The 20,279-nt window shown below is 41.2% G+C and overlaps 1 protein-coding gene across 2 annotated transcripts in view; it reads left to right on the forward strand.

Annotated features, from left to right (window-relative positions):
* The first annotated feature begins 465 nt into the window (after window positions 1-465).
* Window positions 466-20,279, forward strand: part of col28a2a (collagen, type XXVIII, alpha 2a) — a 32,162-nt gene continuing 12,348 nt past the window's right edge. Inside the window, exons 1-14 of one of the 2 annotated variants that reach the window (XM_014164073.2) lie at window positions 466-1,549; window positions 1,864-2,037; window positions 2,638-3,212; window positions 6,577-6,597; window positions 6,805-6,864; window positions 9,049-9,102; window positions 9,520-9,564; window positions 9,958-9,984; window positions 10,069-10,113; window positions 10,233-10,277; window positions 10,548-10,601; window positions 18,645-18,713; window positions 18,797-18,865; window positions 19,551-19,619. In XM_014164073.2, the coding sequence (XP_014019548.2) occupies window positions 1,872-2,037; window positions 2,638-3,212; window positions 6,577-6,597; window positions 6,805-6,864; window positions 9,049-9,102; window positions 9,520-9,564; window positions 9,958-9,984; window positions 10,069-10,113; window positions 10,233-10,277; window positions 10,548-10,601; window positions 18,645-18,713; window positions 18,797-18,865; window positions 19,551-19,619 (1,299 nt within the window). In that variant the 5' untranslated portion in view covers window positions 466-1,549; window positions 1,864-1,871. The remainder of the gene's footprint in view (window positions 1,550-1,863; window positions 2,038-2,637; window positions 3,213-6,576; window positions 6,598-6,804; window positions 6,865-9,048; window positions 9,103-9,519; window positions 9,565-9,957; window positions 9,985-10,068; window positions 10,114-10,232; window positions 10,278-10,547; window positions 10,602-18,644; window positions 18,714-18,796; window positions 18,866-19,550; window positions 19,620-20,279) is intronic. The other variant, XM_014164075.2, reaches the window with a different exon arrangement.

Raw genomic sequence — 20,279 nt, forward strand, 5'->3', positions numbered from 1 at the left:
ATAACAGCTTCTATCCACAAGCCATAAGACTGCTGAACAATTAATCAAATGGCCACGGGACTATTTACATTGACACCCCCACCCCCCTTGCATTTGTTTTGTACACTGCTGCTACTTGCTGTTTATTATCCATGCATTGTCACTTCAGCCCTACCTCCATGTACAAATTACCTTGACTAACCTGTACCCCCGCACATTGAGTCGGTACTGGTATCCCCTGTATATAGCCTCGTTATTGTTATTTTATTGTGTTACTTTTTATAATTTATTACTTTAGTTTATTTGGTAAATATTTTCTTAACTCTTTCTTGAACTGCACTGTTGGTTAAGGGCATGTAAGTAAGCATTTCACGGTAAGGTCTACACTTGTTGTATTCGGCGCATGTGACAAATAAAGTTTGATTTGATTTGAAATGGATTTAACGAGTGACATCAATAAGGGACCATAGCTTTCACCTGAATTCACCTGGTCAGTCTATGTCATGGAAATAGCAGGTGTCCTTCATGTTTTGTACACTGTGTATATATTTATTGTGTGTCTGTCATTGAGGGACATCATTGCTCCAGGGTACACAGCAGAATAGGAACCTTGTTCACTCATGCGTATATATATCCATGCCTCCCAACTTCAATGCGTGCAAGTTAAGTTTGTGGATTTATGACTATACCCCACCCCCAGTTCACTACAGTCTGACTGTGCTATTAACCATTGTTCACATATCCCTAGTTCCCTATGGCTCATTACACAAAGCTTAGCTGCACTGAAATGAAAAAAAGAAGACATCTCAGTCTGGAGGCTTGAGGATTTGGACCAAATAGAACAAATCAGCAAAAGCTGACACAACCCCAAAAGTTTTTGGAAATAAATAAAGTCAAACAGGTATTTCTGGCACTCCTCGCAGACTCACCGGACTATGATAAGCTCTGCCGTCTATGAAAACAACTTGCAAACCTCTCGCTGACAAATTTAAGACTGTTTGAGGCAGGTTCATTAACCCATTGATTACCATAGGACAAAGGCATTATCCACACACAATGAGGAAGAGGGAAAGTTTATTGGTCCTTAAGACATCCACACTTCCTCCCTTTTCCTTCAGCCTTGTATTTAGTCAAATACAGATGGCAGGGATGGAGTTACATTACGGGGGTTAAAATTGAAATGCATTTTTCAGTTTTGTCGTGGCAAACTATAGAGCAAAGGTTTATACAGATGAGTTACCCATACATTATACACCACTCATTAAAATCATGACTTCATGCAACCAGATCAAAAGATATGAGATGCTTGGAGGCATCTTTATAATGTCAACAGTGCTGAAACCCAACCCCATTCGGCCCTCCTCTCTTATAAAGGAGGAGGGAGAGGCTCAGGGGCTCACAGACACACTGGGTCTCAGGATGTCTATCACTGCTGCTACACACTCAGGAAGCTAACTGGAACCTTCCATCACTGCTGTTCTTCTCTAACTACCTGCACAAAGCCAGAATTTTGGACATTGCACAAGCCTACCTCACCTGGATCTGCAGCAGGCAAAAAAGGCTTTGGATTGTGAGTCTACAATGGAGTTTTGTTCAGTAAAAAGACAATCTGCCTATATGCATTCTTAAAAATGAAATAGTGGGAAGGTGTCTGATACAAAATCTTAACATTTCAGATTAAAAACTAGTGCTACTTTATTTTAGATGAATCTGATGACTCATTGTGCACTAATCTTGTGCACAAATATCCATTTTCAAATACTCCATGTTGAGCAATCGTGTTATCCTAACTGAACATGAAGTAATTTAGTAGATAAATCATGTAGATGGTTGTTTAAATGTAAAAATGCTCCAAACTTTATCCTTGGTTGTCTCTCTCTGCTGGAGGGACAATGCTGTTCCCTACTGTGACCTGGCTCCTGCTGGTAGCAGGGCTGTTGGGTGTCTGGGCTCAGGACTACTATGAAGAGAAAACAGTGAACAAGAGACCCAGGGGCAGGGGGGCCCAACTGCAAGCTGCAGCCATTGCAACTAACGTACAAAAACATAATGGACAAGGTATGAGGGGGAAAAAACATTATCGTTTTTATAGTATAGTTGCTCATTGCAAACAGTTGCCATTTCAAACAGTGAGATCACAGATGTCATATTATGTCGCATTTCTGTGACCATAATTCATCAATCCAATAGAAAATTCCAGCTAAACAAGAGGTTGAGCATGCATCATAAAAACACATGTTAAAGTTGTTACATTTGGCTAACACAGGTGAAGACAGTACATAGATATCTATCCGATGAGCGAATGTCCTGGGATATACTGTACCTGCTATGTTCCCAAGGAGTTGATATTCTACAGTATTTTCGCTCTATGTCACATTAACATGATTTAGCTTGGTCTTTCTGTCCATGTGAGAGATGTAATATCAAGACAAAGAGTTCATTTTAGATAGTGTTTTTGGCATTTTGACGTGACTGTCATAACTTTGAACGATTGCACTCATCTAAAAATGAGTGAAGATAGAAAACACGGGAACTCTTTATTTGAAGGGCACCTACATAAGTACTTCATAACACATTCATAACCCACAATGACCATTTTTAATAGAATAGCCTCTTGGTGCAATTGTGTGTCTCTGACTCGTCTTCACATGAACACAGCCATTTTAGATGAGGACTGCGGTCTGGAGCTTACCTTTCTGCTGGACAGCTCTGAGAGTGCCAAGGAGAACCATGAGCAGGAGAAGCGCTTTGCCATGGATGTAGTGGACAGGCTCCAGGCCGCCCGTCTGCAGACGGGCCGCAGTCTGAGCTGGAAGGCGGCCCTGCTGCAGTACAGCAGTCACGTCATCATCGAGCAGACCTTCAAGCAGTGGAGGGGCACCGACAACTTCAAGTCCCACATCACCCCCATTGTCTACATCGGCCACGGCACCTACACCACCTACGCCATCACCAACATGACCAAGATGTACCAGGAGGAGTCCAGCCCAGGCAACATCAAGGTGGCCATGCTGCTCACTGACGGCATCTCCCACCCCAGGAATCCAGACATCTTCTCAGCTGCCGCTGACGCCAAGAACCAGGGGGTTAAGTTCTTCACGGTGGGCATAACCCGTGCAGCCAACGAGTCAGCCAACGTGGCCCAGCTGCGTTTGTTGGCCAGTTCCCCTGCCTCCCGATACCTCCACAACCTGCAGGATATTGACATTGTGGAGAAAGTCCTCAAAGAAATTGTGAGTATGATCTGCCTTGCATTGCTTCTCAAGAAACACAATGTTGGTTAGTGATGATGACACAATGATACAGTTGTGATTTACAGGTAATCAGAGTTGAATTACACAAGATGTTGCAACCAAAATCATCTCAGGAGGGGTTTTTAACCCTCATACTACCAACTACCATGTTTTACATACAACCTAGGTCATTTTGATCCAAAGAAGAAACTATTGGAAAAAGCAACAATCATAGCAAAAAATATACTTAATTCTTATCAAAATATCATTAGACATGTAAATAATGTTATCTGTTTTTCTTAAACCAAAACAAACCAAAAGTACAGTTAATTAGCATATTCTGTAAAACAAAAATATTAATGTTTCCCTTAAATAATGTGCAGCTTTTAGTACAATCCACATAAGTCACAAAAAGAACAGATTTACCATCATCTGATTGTAGTATCATTTAGTTTTTAGAATTATGAAGTATATACACATTTTGTCATAATCAAAAAGCATGCCCAAATCCTCAGTCACTTAAAACCAAATGTTATAGCAACCCAAATACCATAACAAGTTGCACATATAGAATAGTGGATGATATTATAGGAATTCTGGGATTTATATAACGTTTCCCGTAAAATATTTGTTTTAGAAGAATACACACCAATACAGCACTATGTGTACATTCAGAGAGTAGCTGGTTCTATAATACAGTTCTGCCAAGTATGCATACCGCTGACCGACTATTATGAGCTGTTTTGACTGCAATTAGGCATACAGTATATGTAAGGTAATTTGGATTTTGTACATGGTCATACCTAGTTATAACCAGTTATAACCATAGCCGAATACATAAGGTGCTTCATTTCTGCAGATGATCTGTCTATCTGTTCAAAATCACTGATACAGGTCCCCCTCCACCCTCATAGGATATTTAATATTATATCTCCAGAGAATCCGGGATTCAAATAAATACTTTTTTAGATTTTCCCTAGAATAAATACTTTTTGGAGAATACACACCAATACAGCTCTTTGTGTAGATTGAGTATATCGGAGTTCTGTATTGCAGTTCTATCAAGTATTTATACCATTGGCAGACTTTTTATACCATTGGCAGATTTGTACATGCCAAAAAGTAAGGTAATTTTGGTTTTGTACAAAGTCATAGAATACGTGGTATAGAAAAGTACAATCTTAGGCGAGTACATGGGGAGTTATATCTCTGCAGATGATCTGACTATCTGGTCAAAGTCACTGATACAGGTCCCCCTCCACCCTCTATAACTTGGATAACTTGTTATTATGTCTCCAGGGAAATCTAGATTCAAATAAAGGTCCTATCTATCAAATTACTATAGGCGGAATTAGGTGTGTTTGGCTGTCGTGAAAAGTACCCCGAAGGACTTGAATTTTTAAGTCTATATGGATGCAGAAACACTAAACAATTATTTAGATTACTAAGAACAAGTTGATTGACAAAGTCGTGAACATTTTGAAGAATTCATAAAAAACAATATTCCTCTGCGGTCAAAATGACCGCAGGCGGGTAGTATGAGGGTTAAGGAGGATTCAGACTGGAGCCAGAATGACTGACATTCCACAATTCTTAGGTATACAAATTCAAGCGACTGTAGCAAGATAATGAATGCTATGGATGAGAGCCATGGATTTGGTATTTTTGTTCAATGAGCATACATTTCTTACATTTCTCAATAGACATGCTGCTTACCATCTCTATATTGTGAGTGCATATCCCATGGGCTTTACTTTGATTGTGGTATGCTTCATGGGTTTTCTCAATAAGAGTAAACACAACCTCTTGCGGTCGCACCTTACATTCCCCTGTGGGTAAACAGTCAGGGTGCTTTCAGTGATACTCTTTTACCATACCATTTGGTTTGCATTTGTCTCATTGGTATTACAAGGGACTTTCTACACATTCATTTATTTCAAGTGGCAACATAGCCAAACAGAGCTTGGCACGAAACCATAATTCAAGAAACCTCAAAAGTCACTTCAAAGTCTAGTTTATACACTGAACAAGAATATAAACGCAACATGCAACATTTTCAAAGGTTTTACTGAGTTACAGTTCATATAAGGAAAACAGTCAATTGAAATACATGTATTATGCCTTAATATATGGATTTCACATGACTTTGAATACAGATATGCATCTGTTGGTCACAGATACCTTTAAAAAAAAGTAAGGGCGTGGATCAGAAAACCAGTCAGTATCTGGTGTGACCACCATTTATTTGCCTAATGTTGCGCGACACATCTCCTTCGCATAGAGTTGACCAGGCTATTTATTGATTGTGGCCTGTGGAATGTTGTCCCACTCCTCTTCAATGGCTGTGTGAAGTTGCTGGATATTGGCGGGAAAAGGAAGAGCATCCCAAACATGCGCAATGGGTGACATGCCTGGAGAGTATGCAGGCCATGGAAGAACTGGGACATTTTCAGCTTCAAGGAATTGTGTACAGATCCTTGCGACATGGGGCTGTGCATTATCATGCTGAAACATGAGGTGATGGTGGCGGATGTACGACATGACAATGGGCCTCATTCAAATTGCTATCGCTAAAAGGCAATTGTGTTTGTTGTTCGTGGTTTATGCCTGCCCATACCATAACCCCACCGCCACCATTGGGCACTCTATTCCCAACTTTGACATCAGCAAACCACTCACCCACACGTCTGCCATCTGCCCGGTACAGTTGAAACCAGGATTCATCCGTGAAGAGCACACTTTTCCAGCCTGCCAGTGGCCATCGAAGGTGAGCATTCCCCCTCTGGAATCGGTTACAACGCCGAACTGCAGTCATGTCAAGACCCTGGTGAGGACGGCGAGCAAGCAGATGAGCTTTCCTGAGACGGTTTCTGACAGTTTGTGCATCTGTGGCATTGTGTTGTGTGACAAAACTGCACATTTTAGTGTGGCCTTTTATTGTCCCCAGCACAAGATGCACCTGTGTAATGGATATGCTGTTTAATCAGCTTCTTGATATGACACACCTGTCTGGTGGAGGGATTATCTTGGCAAATGAGAAATGCTCACTAACAAGGATTAAACAAATTTGTGCACAACATTTTAAAGAAATAAGCTTTTTATGCATATGTAAAAATTCAGGGATCTTTCATTTCAGCTCATGGATAATGGGACCAACAATTTACAAGTTGCGTTCATATTTTTGTTCAGTATAGTGAAACATGGGACCGGTGTGTGAAGAGGGGAGGAAAAAGTATAACACATTAAGCTACAGTTTACTAGTCCTGTAATCTAGTTGTAAATGTACATGGTTTCGGTATGTTTTGGATGATACAGTATATGATTTCCTCTAATGGTTGTCACTGTTTTATCTCTCTCTACACAGACTGACCTGGCTGATGAAGGGGTAGGTACTAATACATTTTGATGCATTGATACACTATCCTCATTCAACAAATACATAATCAAGTTCAGGGACCCTGCATGAAATAAGAATTTGTTCTTAACGGACTTGCCTAGTTAAAAAAAAAAGGTTAAATAAAAACAAATACAACATTTTTTGGTCTGATACTGTTACATGTTGATTCTGAAACCATGTCTTGCCTTTTTGAAGTGTCCCCCGACCCACCAATGTGCCTGTGAGAAGGGCGAAAGAGGACTCAGTGGCTTAGCCGTAAGTACTTTGTGTTTCCTTTCCAAACACAGAATACTTTTCCTTTGAAATTTAAGAAGGTGATATATTCCTGAAGGGCTGAATTCAATTAAATGTTCTAAAGAGGAATCTTACATGGTTCTGATATTGTGGGTAATTGCTTGATTTTAGATACTTACAATAATTGCAGTGGTCAGAGAAAGCTGTCTTTCTTGCATCTCCATTACCAGCATTCTGAAAATAATCCAAATGCTACAGGACAAGACAGATTTTTGGTTGTTTTTCTTTGTGAATTTCCTTTAAGCCTCAACTGCTAATTTGTGTTGCCTGTCCCGGCAAGTTATTGCACATTTCCCTTCCCACATAAGATGTCCCCCATGGAAGCCATGGGCATCCTATGAAGACCTTTACTCGCAATAAAACAGGACCTTTGTCATCGGAAATAACACTTACTACCTCCATTATCAGCTAGTCAGAGATGGAGAATGTTGGAGGGGGCTTAAAGTGTAAGATTAGGTTGTTCTACACAGTAGTTACTTAAGTAAAAATACTTTAATGTACTACTTAAGTCGTTTATTGGGGAATCTGTACTTTATATTACTATTTATATTTTTGACAACTTTTACATTTACTTCACTACATTCCTAAAGAAAATATTGTACTTTTTACTCCATACATTTTCCCTGACAACCAAAAGTACTCATTACATTTTGAATTCTTAGCAGGACAGGAAAATAGTCAAATTCACGCACTTATCAAGAGAACACATGGTCATCCCTACTGCTTCTGGTCTGGGGGACTCACTAAACACAAATGCATCTTTTGTAAATAATGTCTGAGAGTTGGATTGTGCCCCTGGCTATCTGAACATTTAAAAAACAAGACAATTGTGCTGTCTGCTTTGCTAAATAATAGGAACTTTAAATGATTTATACTTTTACTTTTGATACTTAAGTATATTTAAAACCAAATACTTCTAGACTTTTACTCAAGTTAAAGAGTAACTTTCTATTAAGGTATCTATGACAATTATGACAATTGGATACTTTTTCCACCAATGCTTCTAATCATCAGAACAGACTAGAGGCCCTCCTCTGGATGGATGACAGCCATGTTAATGTTCGGGTCCTCAGCATCTGACAGTTAGTCTTGTGCTGACAGACAGCTGCATGATCAATAACCGGTGGTCAAAAAAGTACTAAATTGTTATACTTGAGTAAAAGTAAAGATACCTAAATAGAAAATGACTCAAGTAAAAGTAAAAGTCACCAAGTAAAATACTACTTGAGTAAAAGTCTTAAAGTACTTGGTTTTAAAAATACTTCAGTATCAAAAGTAAATGGAATTGATAAAAGTATAAATCATTTCAAATTCCTTATATTAAGCAAACCAGACGGCACAATTATTTTTTATTGACGGATAGCCAGGGGCACACTCCAACACAATTTACAAACGAAGCATTTGTGTTTAGTGAGTCTGCCAGATCAGATGCAGTAGGGATGACTAGGGATGTTCTCTTGATAACTGTGTGAATTGTCCTGTCAAAATGTAACGAGTACTTTTGGTTGTCAGGGAAAATGTATGGAGTAAAAAGTACATTATTTTCTTTCGGAATGTAGCAAAGTAAAGTAGAAATTGTCAAAAATATAAATAGTAAAGGGAAATACAGACACCCCAAAAGAATACTGAAGCAGTACTTTAAAGTATCTTTACTTAAGTATTTTACACCACTGTCAATAACCAGGTACTTTATCTATAGAGAGAGTCCTTACATTCTTACACTGAGACTAAAGGCTCTCATAACTGCTCTCAGTAGTTTAATGCCCAGAAACCTGCGATTAGCTGTGGATGGCAACCGCCACACGCTGTCCATGTGCCGAATGGCAACCTGACCTCTCACCTTTTGGCCAAGCAGCAACATGTCCATCCTTTACTTCTACCATGATACACCCCAATACACAGACACACACACAAAAAGCCACCCCCTTTGTGACCACAGGTCCTTTTACCACCCGCACTAAGCAAACAATACCGACTCCCTCAGGAAAACTATGCTTCTCTTTCACTTTGCCCTTCTGTGGCCAGTGATGGCTTATCTCTCATTGACTCACTGCAGATCATTTGCGAAGGATAGTGGCCGTTCGTCAGACATGTTTTGTTTGAAAGTGAGTTAAATGAATCTCGTGTTGTTACTTCATTCCACAGGGGAAGAAGGGTCGCCCTGGAGATGATGGAGCCCCTGGTCTTAAAGGATCGAAGGTCTTTGATTTGTTATGATTCTTTTAAATTATTTAATTGATTTACATACCTGTTGTGTTCCTGATGTCTCTCTAAAATCCAAGATACAGCCAATTTCCATGTGCTATTCTTGTGTAGACATACTGCATATTCCTTATAGGAGTAATAATATAAGGCTTGGGCTCCCAGGTGGCACAGCGGTCTAAGCTGTATCACAACCGGCCGTGGTTGGGAGTCCCATAGGGCGGCGCACAATTGGCCCAGCGTCGTCCAGGTTTGGCCGGGGTAGGCCATCATTGTAAATAAGAATTTGTTCTTAACTGACTTGCCTAGTTAAATAAAAAGAAAACAAAATAAAAAATCATCTAAATTGAATAGCTCCAGTGTGTACTGTGTAAATAATATACGGTAGATTGCCATGTTCTCCTTTCCTTTTAGGGAGAGGGAGGACTAAGCGGACTTCCAGGTCGGGATGGCGGAGAAGTGAGTGATACACTTAAACACGTAGTACTTCTTATATGAAATGTTCATATGCGGATATCTATAGATACAGATCTAGGGTCTTAATCTAATCACCCTGTTGCAGGGGAACTTTCCTGCAATACAGGAAATGTAAAACGCGTAGTGTATTTGAGGTTTAAAAATGCTTCTGAAGTTTTCCACTTCGACATTTCAGACTTGATTTACAAAAAATGTATGAACCCCTATAAAAAAAATGGCAATAATAATAATAATCCACATAATAATCCACATGTCCTGTTGCTGCAGCAAACTGGCTTAAATTAAGATCCTACATCTGTATGTTGATTAAGCATTTATCAATGTACGTACAGCTGTTGCTCACAATCAAACCTATTATACTGTGTTTGTTTGCAGGGAAAATCTGGTTACAAAGGAGAGAGGGTATGTCATTCAAGTTGTCATTACTATTTATGTTATTTTGAAGCTACAGTTCATTCATATGACATATTGCTTTCCATTACACAGGGTGAGAGAGGCGAGTGTGGCACTCCAGGAATTAAAGGGGACAGGGTAGGTATGAATAATCCACCTTATCTGCTTTCTGAGTCATGCTTTTGTTCTGTTGGTCATACTACAGGTTGATTTATACGGTACCTTTATTTACTGTTTCATTGAATGTCCACTCCCAGGGTCCTGAGGGCCCAATGGGCGCCAGAGGAGTCAGAGGTCTCCAGGTGGGTAAACAACAGCGACATGTACCTGGGAAATGCCCATATTCAGATCAAAGTGTTATACTTTTGTGAAACACCTGTATGAACGCATATATACTCGCTCCATGCTCCACTCCACTCCCACACACACACACACATACAATGTAGTTGATCATGTCAGTAATCTCTGTAGATCTTCCCAGCAATTTAGCATCAGTATCTGGGTAGCCTTCACTTTATATCCCGATGTGAATTGTGCACCTTTGTTAAGGAGTGTTCTTTGTTCCTCCCCAGGGTTTACCCGGTCCACAGGGTGACATTGGACCTGAGGGCCCACAGGGAAAGCAGGTTAGTAAGACACCTCATACTTACCTCATCACACACATCTGCTGTCGCCTGTACACTTCCTTTTAACAGAACTTTAAAAGAGAGGTTCCTGCCACGCGTTGTACTACCTGAGAGTCGAGGGGCATGTGTCTCTCTCCCTTAATAGGCACCTGTGGAAAATACTGGCCCGGTGCCAGTGCCTTCCCCTTCACTAATTCAGCAGCGTGGGGATTAATGCTAGTTTTCACATTCATACTCAGGTTCAGTTAATGGCAGAAGTCCTGTTTCTAAATATACGGTACACTAGGAACTGCCTAAAGCACTGTCTACCTCCTTACCAGTCCTCTATCGGGATTGTCAAGGCACTACAGCTATGAAAAGTCAAATGTTCTCTCTCCATGTGAGAACATGCAGGTTTCCGTTGGAAAGAGAAAAAAGGGTAAACACTTTTTTTTCCGTTGGAAAGAGATAAAAGGGTAAAACAGAATGTTAAAGACAGATGTTGCTCCCATAATATGAGTATGCTAACTGTACGTGTTGAGATTTTAGCAGCCTAGTGATTTATCTCGTACTAATTGAATCAGCACCACCATCAAAGACAATCTTTCAAAACTGGATGGATAATTGTGGAAAGAGCAATGTTTATAGTCTACCCTGTTAGGAATATGTTTTAAGAATGGAATGTAAGGAGTTGAGCATTTAACTGGGGTCAAATGTGATTGTTATGGAGGTATGGACTGAAACGTGTGAGAGATCTGCCTTGCTTTGGGAAAACGTTTTAAGTGGTTATCTCAGCTTTCTGCTTGACAGGCTCCACTTCTTTGTTGTTTCCTGTTTAGGATTAAATAACTCCTAAATCGTGAGTAAATCTCATGATTACTGCAAACTCTCCAGCAAACCATTGCCTCCAGTAAAATAGCTCTTAATTGTTTTGAGACTGGATGTTTTTGACTACTTTGAGTCGACACCTCAACTGAGACAATGTCTGACTTTAGGATGTGCCCTGACTTGTTTTAATTTGGAGGGGTAAAATTGTTTTCCCACTTTTCCATATACAGTAAAGTTCAGACAATAGCTCCCCACTGGGTATTCACTGGTTGAATCAACGTTGTTTCAACATCATTTGTCAGTGTGGAAAACGTGGAAAATACATTGGATTTGAAAAAAGTAATCAACCAGTACTGTTTTCATCTCATTTCAACCAGCGTTGTAAACATTGAAATTAGGGTAAAACTTAAACTTAAATACATTGACTTAACAGATTCTTACAGTGCCTTCAGAAAGTATTCACATCCCTTGGGTTTCTCAAAATGTTGTTGTGTTACAGCCTGAATTTAAAATGGATAAAATGTGAGTTTTATTTTGTCACTGGCCTACACAAACTTCCCATAACGTCAAAGTGGAATTATGTTTTCAAAATTTAAAAAATACAAATAAAATATGAAAAGCTGACATGTCTTGAGTCAATAAGTATTCAACACCTTTGTTATGGCATGCCTAAATAAGTTACATAATAAGTTGCAAGGACTCACTGTGTGCAGTAATAGTGTTTAACATGATTTCTGAATGACTACCTCATCTCTGTACCCCACACATACAAATTATCTGTAAGGTCCCTCAGTCGAGCAGTGAATTTCAAACACTGATTCAACCACAAAGACCAGGGAGGTTTTCTAATGCCTCACAAAGAAGGGCACCTATTGGTAGATGGGTAAAAATAAGTTTGTGCAAGGGTTGCCTTCCAGAGAGACAGATTGTAACATTCTCTGTTTCACGGAAGCATGGCTCTCTCGGGATATGTTGTCGGAATCGGTTCAGCCACCGAAATACCTTATTTAAGTAAGTATTCAGACACTTTGCTATGAGACTCAAAATTGAGCTCAGGTCCATCCTGTTTCCATTGATCATCCTTGAGATGTTTCTACAACTTGACTGGAGTCCATCTGTGGTAAACTCAATTGATTGGACATGATTTGGAAAGGCACACACCTGTCTATATATGGTCCAACAGTTGACAGTGCATGTCAGAGCAAAAACCAAGCCATGAGGTCGAAGGAATTGTCTGCAGAGCTCCGAGACAGGATTGTGTTGAGGCACAGATCAGGGGAAGGGTACCAAAAAAATGGTACCCAATAAGACAGTGGCCTCCATCATTCTTAAATGGAAGAAGTTTGGAACCACCAACACTCTTCCTAGAGCTGGTCGCCCGGCCAAACTGAGAAATTGGGGGAGAAGGGCCTTGGTTAGGTAGGTGACCAAGAACCCGATGGTCACGCTGACAGAGCTCCAGAGTTCCTCTGTGGAGATGGGAGAACCTTCAGGAAGGACAACCATATCTGCAGCACTCACCATCAGGCATTTATGATAGAGTGGCCAGACAGAAGCCATTCCTCGGTATAAGGCTGTTGCGGTGACCGTATTACCGCCAAACCGGCGGTCACGAGTCATGAAGGCAGTCAAATTCCACATGACTGTTTAGTCACGGTAATTAGGCTTCTCCAAGCTCTGATGCTGCTGCTGGTCATTAGTAGCCTACCAAACTTGCTAAGTGCTTGGTACTCAGCACTCAGTTGTCCCTCTAATCACTCTGACATCAATGCAAATGTATTTGAAAATCTAACACTTCATGAGAGCCCATGAGCTCATGTTGCACAACATTTCTATAGCCTGTGCAATTAAGGCAGAAAACAGAGTGATGGCTGCTAATAACAAGAGGAGGATCCCATCAGCTTTCAATAGGCTAGGCCTACTATATTTATTTCTCAACCTTCCTAATATTAAGCGCATTGCTAATATTTACAACATGAGTATAGCCTACCTGGCTGGCATGAAAATAAACCATGGGGAAAACGTCCTCCATTTGCTATTTAAGTGCATAGATGACATGTATTTTTTTCCCGCTGCACCAGTTTCGATACATGCGCATAATAATAGTCCATTCTAAATCAAAACAAATGTCACACATATATTATTAGTATGTAAAGACAAGATCAACATCAAAATGGCGCCGACAAAGAGGGCTGCCTCGCTTCTAGTCCTTAGGAAACTTTGCAGTATTTAGTTTTTTGATGTATTATTTCTTATATTGTTAGCCCAGAAAATATTAAATGTTATTACATACAGCCAGGAAGAACTATTAGATATCAGAGCAGCATCAACTTACTAGCACTACGACCAGGAATACGACTCCCAAAGTGGATCCTTTTTCCGAACTACCCAGGGCATTTGAGCTGATTCCAGAGGCTGACCCAAAACAACACCGCCAGAGAAGAGGTAGACAGAGCGGTCTTCTGGTCAGACTTCGAAGGTGCACACACCACCCACCGCTTCCAAGTATATTACTCGCTAATGTCCAGTCTCTAGATAACAAGGTAGACGAAATTAGGGCAATGCTTGCTTTCCAGAAAGACATCAGGGACTGTAACATACTCTGTTTCACGGAAACATGGCTCTCTCGGGATATGCTGTCGGAGTCGATACAGCCACCTGGATTCTTTGTACGTCATGCCAACAGGAGTAAACATCTCTCCGGGAAGAAGAAGGGCGGGGTGTATGTTTCATGATTAACGACTCATGGTGTAATTGTAACAACATACAGGAACTCAAGTCCTTTTGTTCACCTGACCTAGAATTCCTCACAATTAAATGCAGACCGTATTATCTCCCAAGAGAATTGTCTTTGGTTATTGTCACAGCCGTGTATATCCCCCCCCTCAAGCCGATACCACGACGGCCCTCAGGGAACTTCACTGGACTTTATGCAAACTGGAAACCATATATCCTGTGGCTGCATGTATTGTAGCTGGGGATTTTAACAATGCAAATTTGAGAACAAGGCTACCTAAATCCTATCAGCATATTGACTGTAGTACTTGTGCTGGCAAAACTCTGGATCACTGCTACTCTAACTTCTGCGATGCATACAAAGCCCTCCCTCGCCCTCCTTTTGGCAAATCCAACCACAACTCCATTTTGCTCCTCCCTTCCTATAGGCAGAAACTCAAACAGGATGTACCTGTGTTAAGAACTATTCAATTCTGATCTGACCAATCGGAATCCATGCTCAAGATTGTTTTGATCACGCGGACTGGGACATGTTCAGGGTAGCCTCAGCGAATAATATTGATGTATATGCTGGTTCAGTGAGTGACTTTATAAGAAAGTGCACAGGAGATGTTGTACACACTGTGACTATTAAAACCTACCCTAACCAGAAACCGTGGATAGATGGTGGCATTTGTGCAAAACTGAAAGGGTGAACCACCGCATTTAACCATGGAAAGGTGGCTGGGATTATGGCAGAATACAAACAGTGTAGTTATTCCCTCCGCAAGGCAATCAAACAAGGGAAATGTCAGTATAGAGACAAAGTGGAGTCGCAATTCAATGGCTCAGACACAAGACGTATGTGGCAGGGTCTACAGACAATCACGGACTACAAAGAGAAAATGTCACAGACACCGACTTCTTGCTTCCAGACAAACTAAACACCTTCTTTGCCCGCTTTGAGGATAATACAGTGCACCGGAAGACCCATTCGCTACCAAGGACTGTGGGCTCTCCTTCTCCGTGGCCGACATGAGTAAGACATTAAACGTGTTAACTCTCGTAAGGCTGCTGGCCCAGACGGCATCCCTAGCCGTGTCCTCAGAGCATGCGCAGACCAGCTGGCTGGTGTGTTTATGGACATAGTCAATCTCTCCCTATCCCAGTCTGTTGTCCCCGCAAGATTCAAGATGGCCACCATTGGTCCTGTACCCAATAAGGCAAAGGTAACTGAACTAAATTACTATCGCCCCATAGCACTCACTTCTGTCATCACGAAGTGCTTTGAGAGCCTAGTCAAGGATCATATCACCTCCACCTTACCTGTCACCCTAAACCCACTTCAATTTGCTTACCGCCCCAATAGGTCCATCACACTGCACACTGACCTATCCCATCTGAGGAATACCTATGTAAGAATGCTGTTCCTTGACTATAGCTCAGCATTCAACACCATAGTACCCCCTATAGCTCATCATTAAGCTAGAGGCCCTGGGTCTCAACCCCGCCCTGTGCAATTGGGTCCTGGACTTACTGACGGGCCGCCCCCAGATGGTGAATGTAGGAAACAACATCTCCACCTCGCTGATCCTCAACACTGGGGCCCCACAAGGGTGCGTGCTCAGCCCCCTCCTGTACTCCCTGTTCACCCATGACTGGGTGGCCATACACGCCTCCAACTCAATCATCAAGTTTGCAGATGACATAACAGTAGTAGGCTTGATTACCAACAACAACGAGACAGCCTACAGGGAGGAGGTGAGGGCACTCGGAGTGTGGTGTCAGCAAAACAACCTCTCACTCAACGTCAACAAAACAAAGGAGATGATCGTGGACTTCAGGAAACAGCAGAGGGAGCACACCCCTATCCACATGATGGGACAGCAGTGGAGAAGGTGGAAAGTTTTAAGTTCCTCGACGTACACGTCACAGACAAACTGAAATGGTCCACCCACACAGACAGTTTGGTGAAGAAGGCGCAACAGCACCTCTTCAACCTCAGGAGGCTGAAGAAATTTGGCTTGTCACGTAAAACCCTCACAAACTTTTACAGATGCACAATTGAGAGCATCCTGTCGGGCTGCACTCGCACTAACATCTGCTAACCATGTGTATGTGACCAATAAAATGTTATTTGATTTGATTTGAAATCAAGAATAGTCTGATGGGTGACAATATTAGCCTTTCACTTGTGAATTATATATTATCACTTGTGAATGATGCACAGCATAAGAAACAATGTCTTTATTTTGCAACTTTTAGCCACACACCTCATGTAGCCTACCCATAAGCCTATATACTGCAACAAACACTCAAACTGGACAGTTTTATCTCAATCTCTTCATTCAAATACTCAATCATGGACACTCTTACTGACAGTTGTGGCTGCTGAGCGTGATGTATAGTTGTCTTTACCTTCTTGCCTTTTGTGCTATTGTCTGTGCCCAGTAATGTTTGTACACTGTTTTGTGCTGCTACCATGTTATGCAGCTGTCATGTTGTGTTGCTACCATGTTGTTGTCATGTTGTGTTGCTACCGTGTTGTTGTCATGTTGTGTTGCTACCGTGATGTGTTGTCATGTGTTGCTGCCCTGCTATGTGTTTGTCTTAGGTCTCTCTTTATGTTGTGTTGTCTGTCTTGTCGTGATGTGTGTTTTGTCTTATATTTTATATATTTCTATATACAGTTGAAGTCGGAAGTTTACATACACCTTAGCCAAATACATTTAAACTCAGTTTTTCACAATTCCTGACATTTAATCCTAGTGAAAATTCCCTGTCTTAGGTCAGTTAGGATCACCACTTTATTTTAAATGTGAAATGTCAGAATAATAGTAGAGAGAATGATTTATTTCAGCTTTTATTTCTTTCATCGCAATTCCAGTGGGTCAGAAGTTTGCATACACTCAATGAGTATTTGGTAGCATTGCCTTTAAATTGTTTAATTTGGGTCAAACATTCTGGGTAGCCTTCCACAAGCTTCCCACAATAAGTTGGGTGAATTTTGTCCCATTCCTCCTGACAGAGCTGGTGTAACTGAGTCAGGTTTGTAGGCCTCCTTGCTCGCACACGCTTTTTCAGTTCTGCCCACTCATTTTCTATGGGATTGAGGTCAGGGCTTTGTGATGGCCACTCCAATACCTTGACTTTGTTGTCCTTCAGCCAGTTTGCCACAACTTTGGAAGTATGCTTGGGGTCATTGTCCATTTGGAAGACCCATTTGCGACCAAGCTTTAACATCCTGATTGATATCTTGAGATGTTGCTTCAATATATCCACATAATATTCCTGCCTCATGATGCCATCTATTTTGTGAAGTGCACCAGTCCCTCCTGCAGCAAAGCACCCCCACAACATGATGCTGCCACCCCCGTGCTTCACGGTTGGGATGGTGTTCTTCGGCTTGCAAGTCTCCCCCATTTTCCTCCAAACATAACGATGGTAATTATGGCCAAACAGTTGTATTTTTGTTTCATCAGACCAGAGGACATTTCTCCGAAAAGTACAATCTTTGTCCTCATGTGCAGTTGCAAACCGTAGTCTGTCTTTTTTATGGCGGTTTTGGAGCAGTGGCTTCTTCCTTGCTGAGCGGCCTTTCAGGTTATGTCGATATAGGACTCGTTTTACTGTGGATATAGATACTTTTGTACCTGTTTCCTCCAGCATCTTCACAAGGTCCTTTGCTCTTGTTCTGGGATTGATTTGCACTTTTCGCACCAAAGTACGTTCATCTCTAGGAGACGGAACGCATCTCCTTCCTGAGCGGTATGACGGCTGTGTGGTCCCATGGTGTTTATACTTGCGTACTATGGTTTGTACAGATGAACGTGGTACATTCAGGCATTTGGAAATTGCTCCCAAGGATGAACCAGACTTGTGGAGGTCTACAATTCTTTTTCTGAGGTCTTGGCTGTTTTATTTAGATTTTCCCATGATGTCAAGCAAAGAGGCACTGAGTTTGAAGGTAGGCCTTGAAATACATGACATCATTTTCAGGAATTTTCCAAGCTGTTTAAAGGCACAGTCAACTTAGTGTATGGAAACTTCTGACCCACTGGAATTGTGATACAGTGAATTAAAAGTGAAATAATCTGTCTGTAAACAATTGTTGGAAAAATGACTTGTGTCATGCACAAAGTAGATGTCCTAACCGACTTGCCAAAACTATAGTTTGTTAACAAGAAATTTGTGGTTGAAAAGCGAGTTTTAATGACTTCAACCTAAGTGTATGTGTACTTCCGACTTCAACTGTAATTGGTATCATGTCAATATATCTCTAAGTAAGATAAATTAAAAGACAATGGTTCTATGTGATGTCAGTTAACTTTAATCTGAATCTGAATCTAAATGTAAAACAACTGAATTTAAAAGTTTCTCTGAACTACCTAGACTGAATTAGAGCTTTGGACTGCCTTTTAGCTGAAACTCACTCCCTTGTTTTTGACATGGATCTGTATTATGCTGCTGTCCTTGTTTGCTACTAACTTTAATCTGTGTCTCTTGTGTTTGTCATCACAGGGTGACCGGGGTCCAGCTGGCCCGGCCGGAATTCAGGGAGAAAATGGTATTGGACTTCCTGGACCAAAGGTACATTTAGTCTGTTATTGTTTTTGTCTAACTAATGAATTGTTTTATGTTACCTGTTCTATCTCACCGTGTCTTTTTTGCAGGGTGATCTGGGATTCCAGGGAAAACCCGGCCCTCCTGGTCCTCCAGGGTTGGGTGAATATGGCCAGCCAGTGAGTGGAATGAAACACCCGACTAGTATTTTACTGTAGCTTACTACATTATGTAGTTTGGTTTCATTGACAACCTGATAAACTTTGTGAGTGATACTATACACTCAGTGTACAAAACATTAAGAACAACTTCCTAACATTGAGTTCCGGCATGGACTCTGGAAGGTGAGTCCACAGTGATGCTGGCCCTTGTTGACTCCAATGCTCCCCACAGTTGTGTCAAGTTGGCTGGATGTCCTTTGGATGGTGGACCATTCTTGATACACACGGAAACTGTTAAGCGTGGAAAAACCCAGTAGCGTTGCAGTTCTTGACACAAACCGGTGTGCCTGGCACCTACTACCATACCCCGTTCAAAGGCACTTAAATATTTTGTCTTGCCCATTCACCCTCTGAATGGCACCCATACACAATTCATGTCTCAATTGACTCAAGGCTTAAAAACTATTCTTTAACCCCTTCATCTACACTGATTGAAGTGAATTTAACAGCTGACATCAATAAGGGATCATAGCATTCACCTCGATTCACATGACCAGTCTATGTCATGAAAAGTGCAGGTGTCCTTAATATTTTGTATACTCAGTGTATATCACAGTAGGAAATGTGAGCTGGGATGACAACTACAAAGACATTGTCATCTGACCCAATGTTGGTAAATGGATAATGCTGGTTTATTTTACAGGGGCCTCAAGGGCCACAAGGTTTTCAAGGGGAGAAAGGACCCAACGGAGAGGGGCTCCCTGGGCCAAAGGTATGATTACGATTTTGTCATGACTAAAAGGGAAAATACAATAGAGAAATTATCTGGGTACAGCTAGAATGCGCTCCTCTTCATTTTTATCCTCCATTCTTTATAGTGAGAATTGTGTTAGCCCACAGCATCATTTCTGGGATTACCATTAGCTACAATGCTGGAAGCAGAATGTCCACTCAAAAGACTTTCTTTGTATTACACCAATAGCAGAAACAGACATAAACCATCCATAAATCAGACGGCTTCTTAACCTCTTGATTCTACCAGCGCCTGGGCTGTTGAAGATGGCCATCTGTTGGGCCATAATTTGCCTCAGAAACTGACAAGGAGTTACATAAGCATGAAAGCACAACTCTCATTCGCTGGATTTCAGAGGGAAGAACTGTGTAATAAACACCAAAGCCAGGCCCTGCTCTTCTCCAAACTAGTCTACTCACAGCTAGTTCTCAGTCAAGTGTTACCATTCATGTTGATGCGCGCATGCAAACCCTTTAAAAACAATGTCATTTTTCCATGTTGCAAATTGTGGAGTGACATATCTTATATGCGGACTGTTCAAACATCACATACACTTGGACAGGGGCTGGATTTCCATGGGATTTAAGTGGCAAACAACCACAAAATGGAACACATTATGAAAACATAGCTATCATTTTT

This window comes from Salmo salar, chromosome ssa21 (assembly GCF_905237065.1).
Source record: "Salmo salar chromosome ssa21, Ssal_v3.1, whole genome shotgun sequence".
Lineage (NCBI taxonomy): Eukaryota > Metazoa > Chordata > Actinopteri > Salmoniformes > Salmonidae > Salmo > Salmo salar.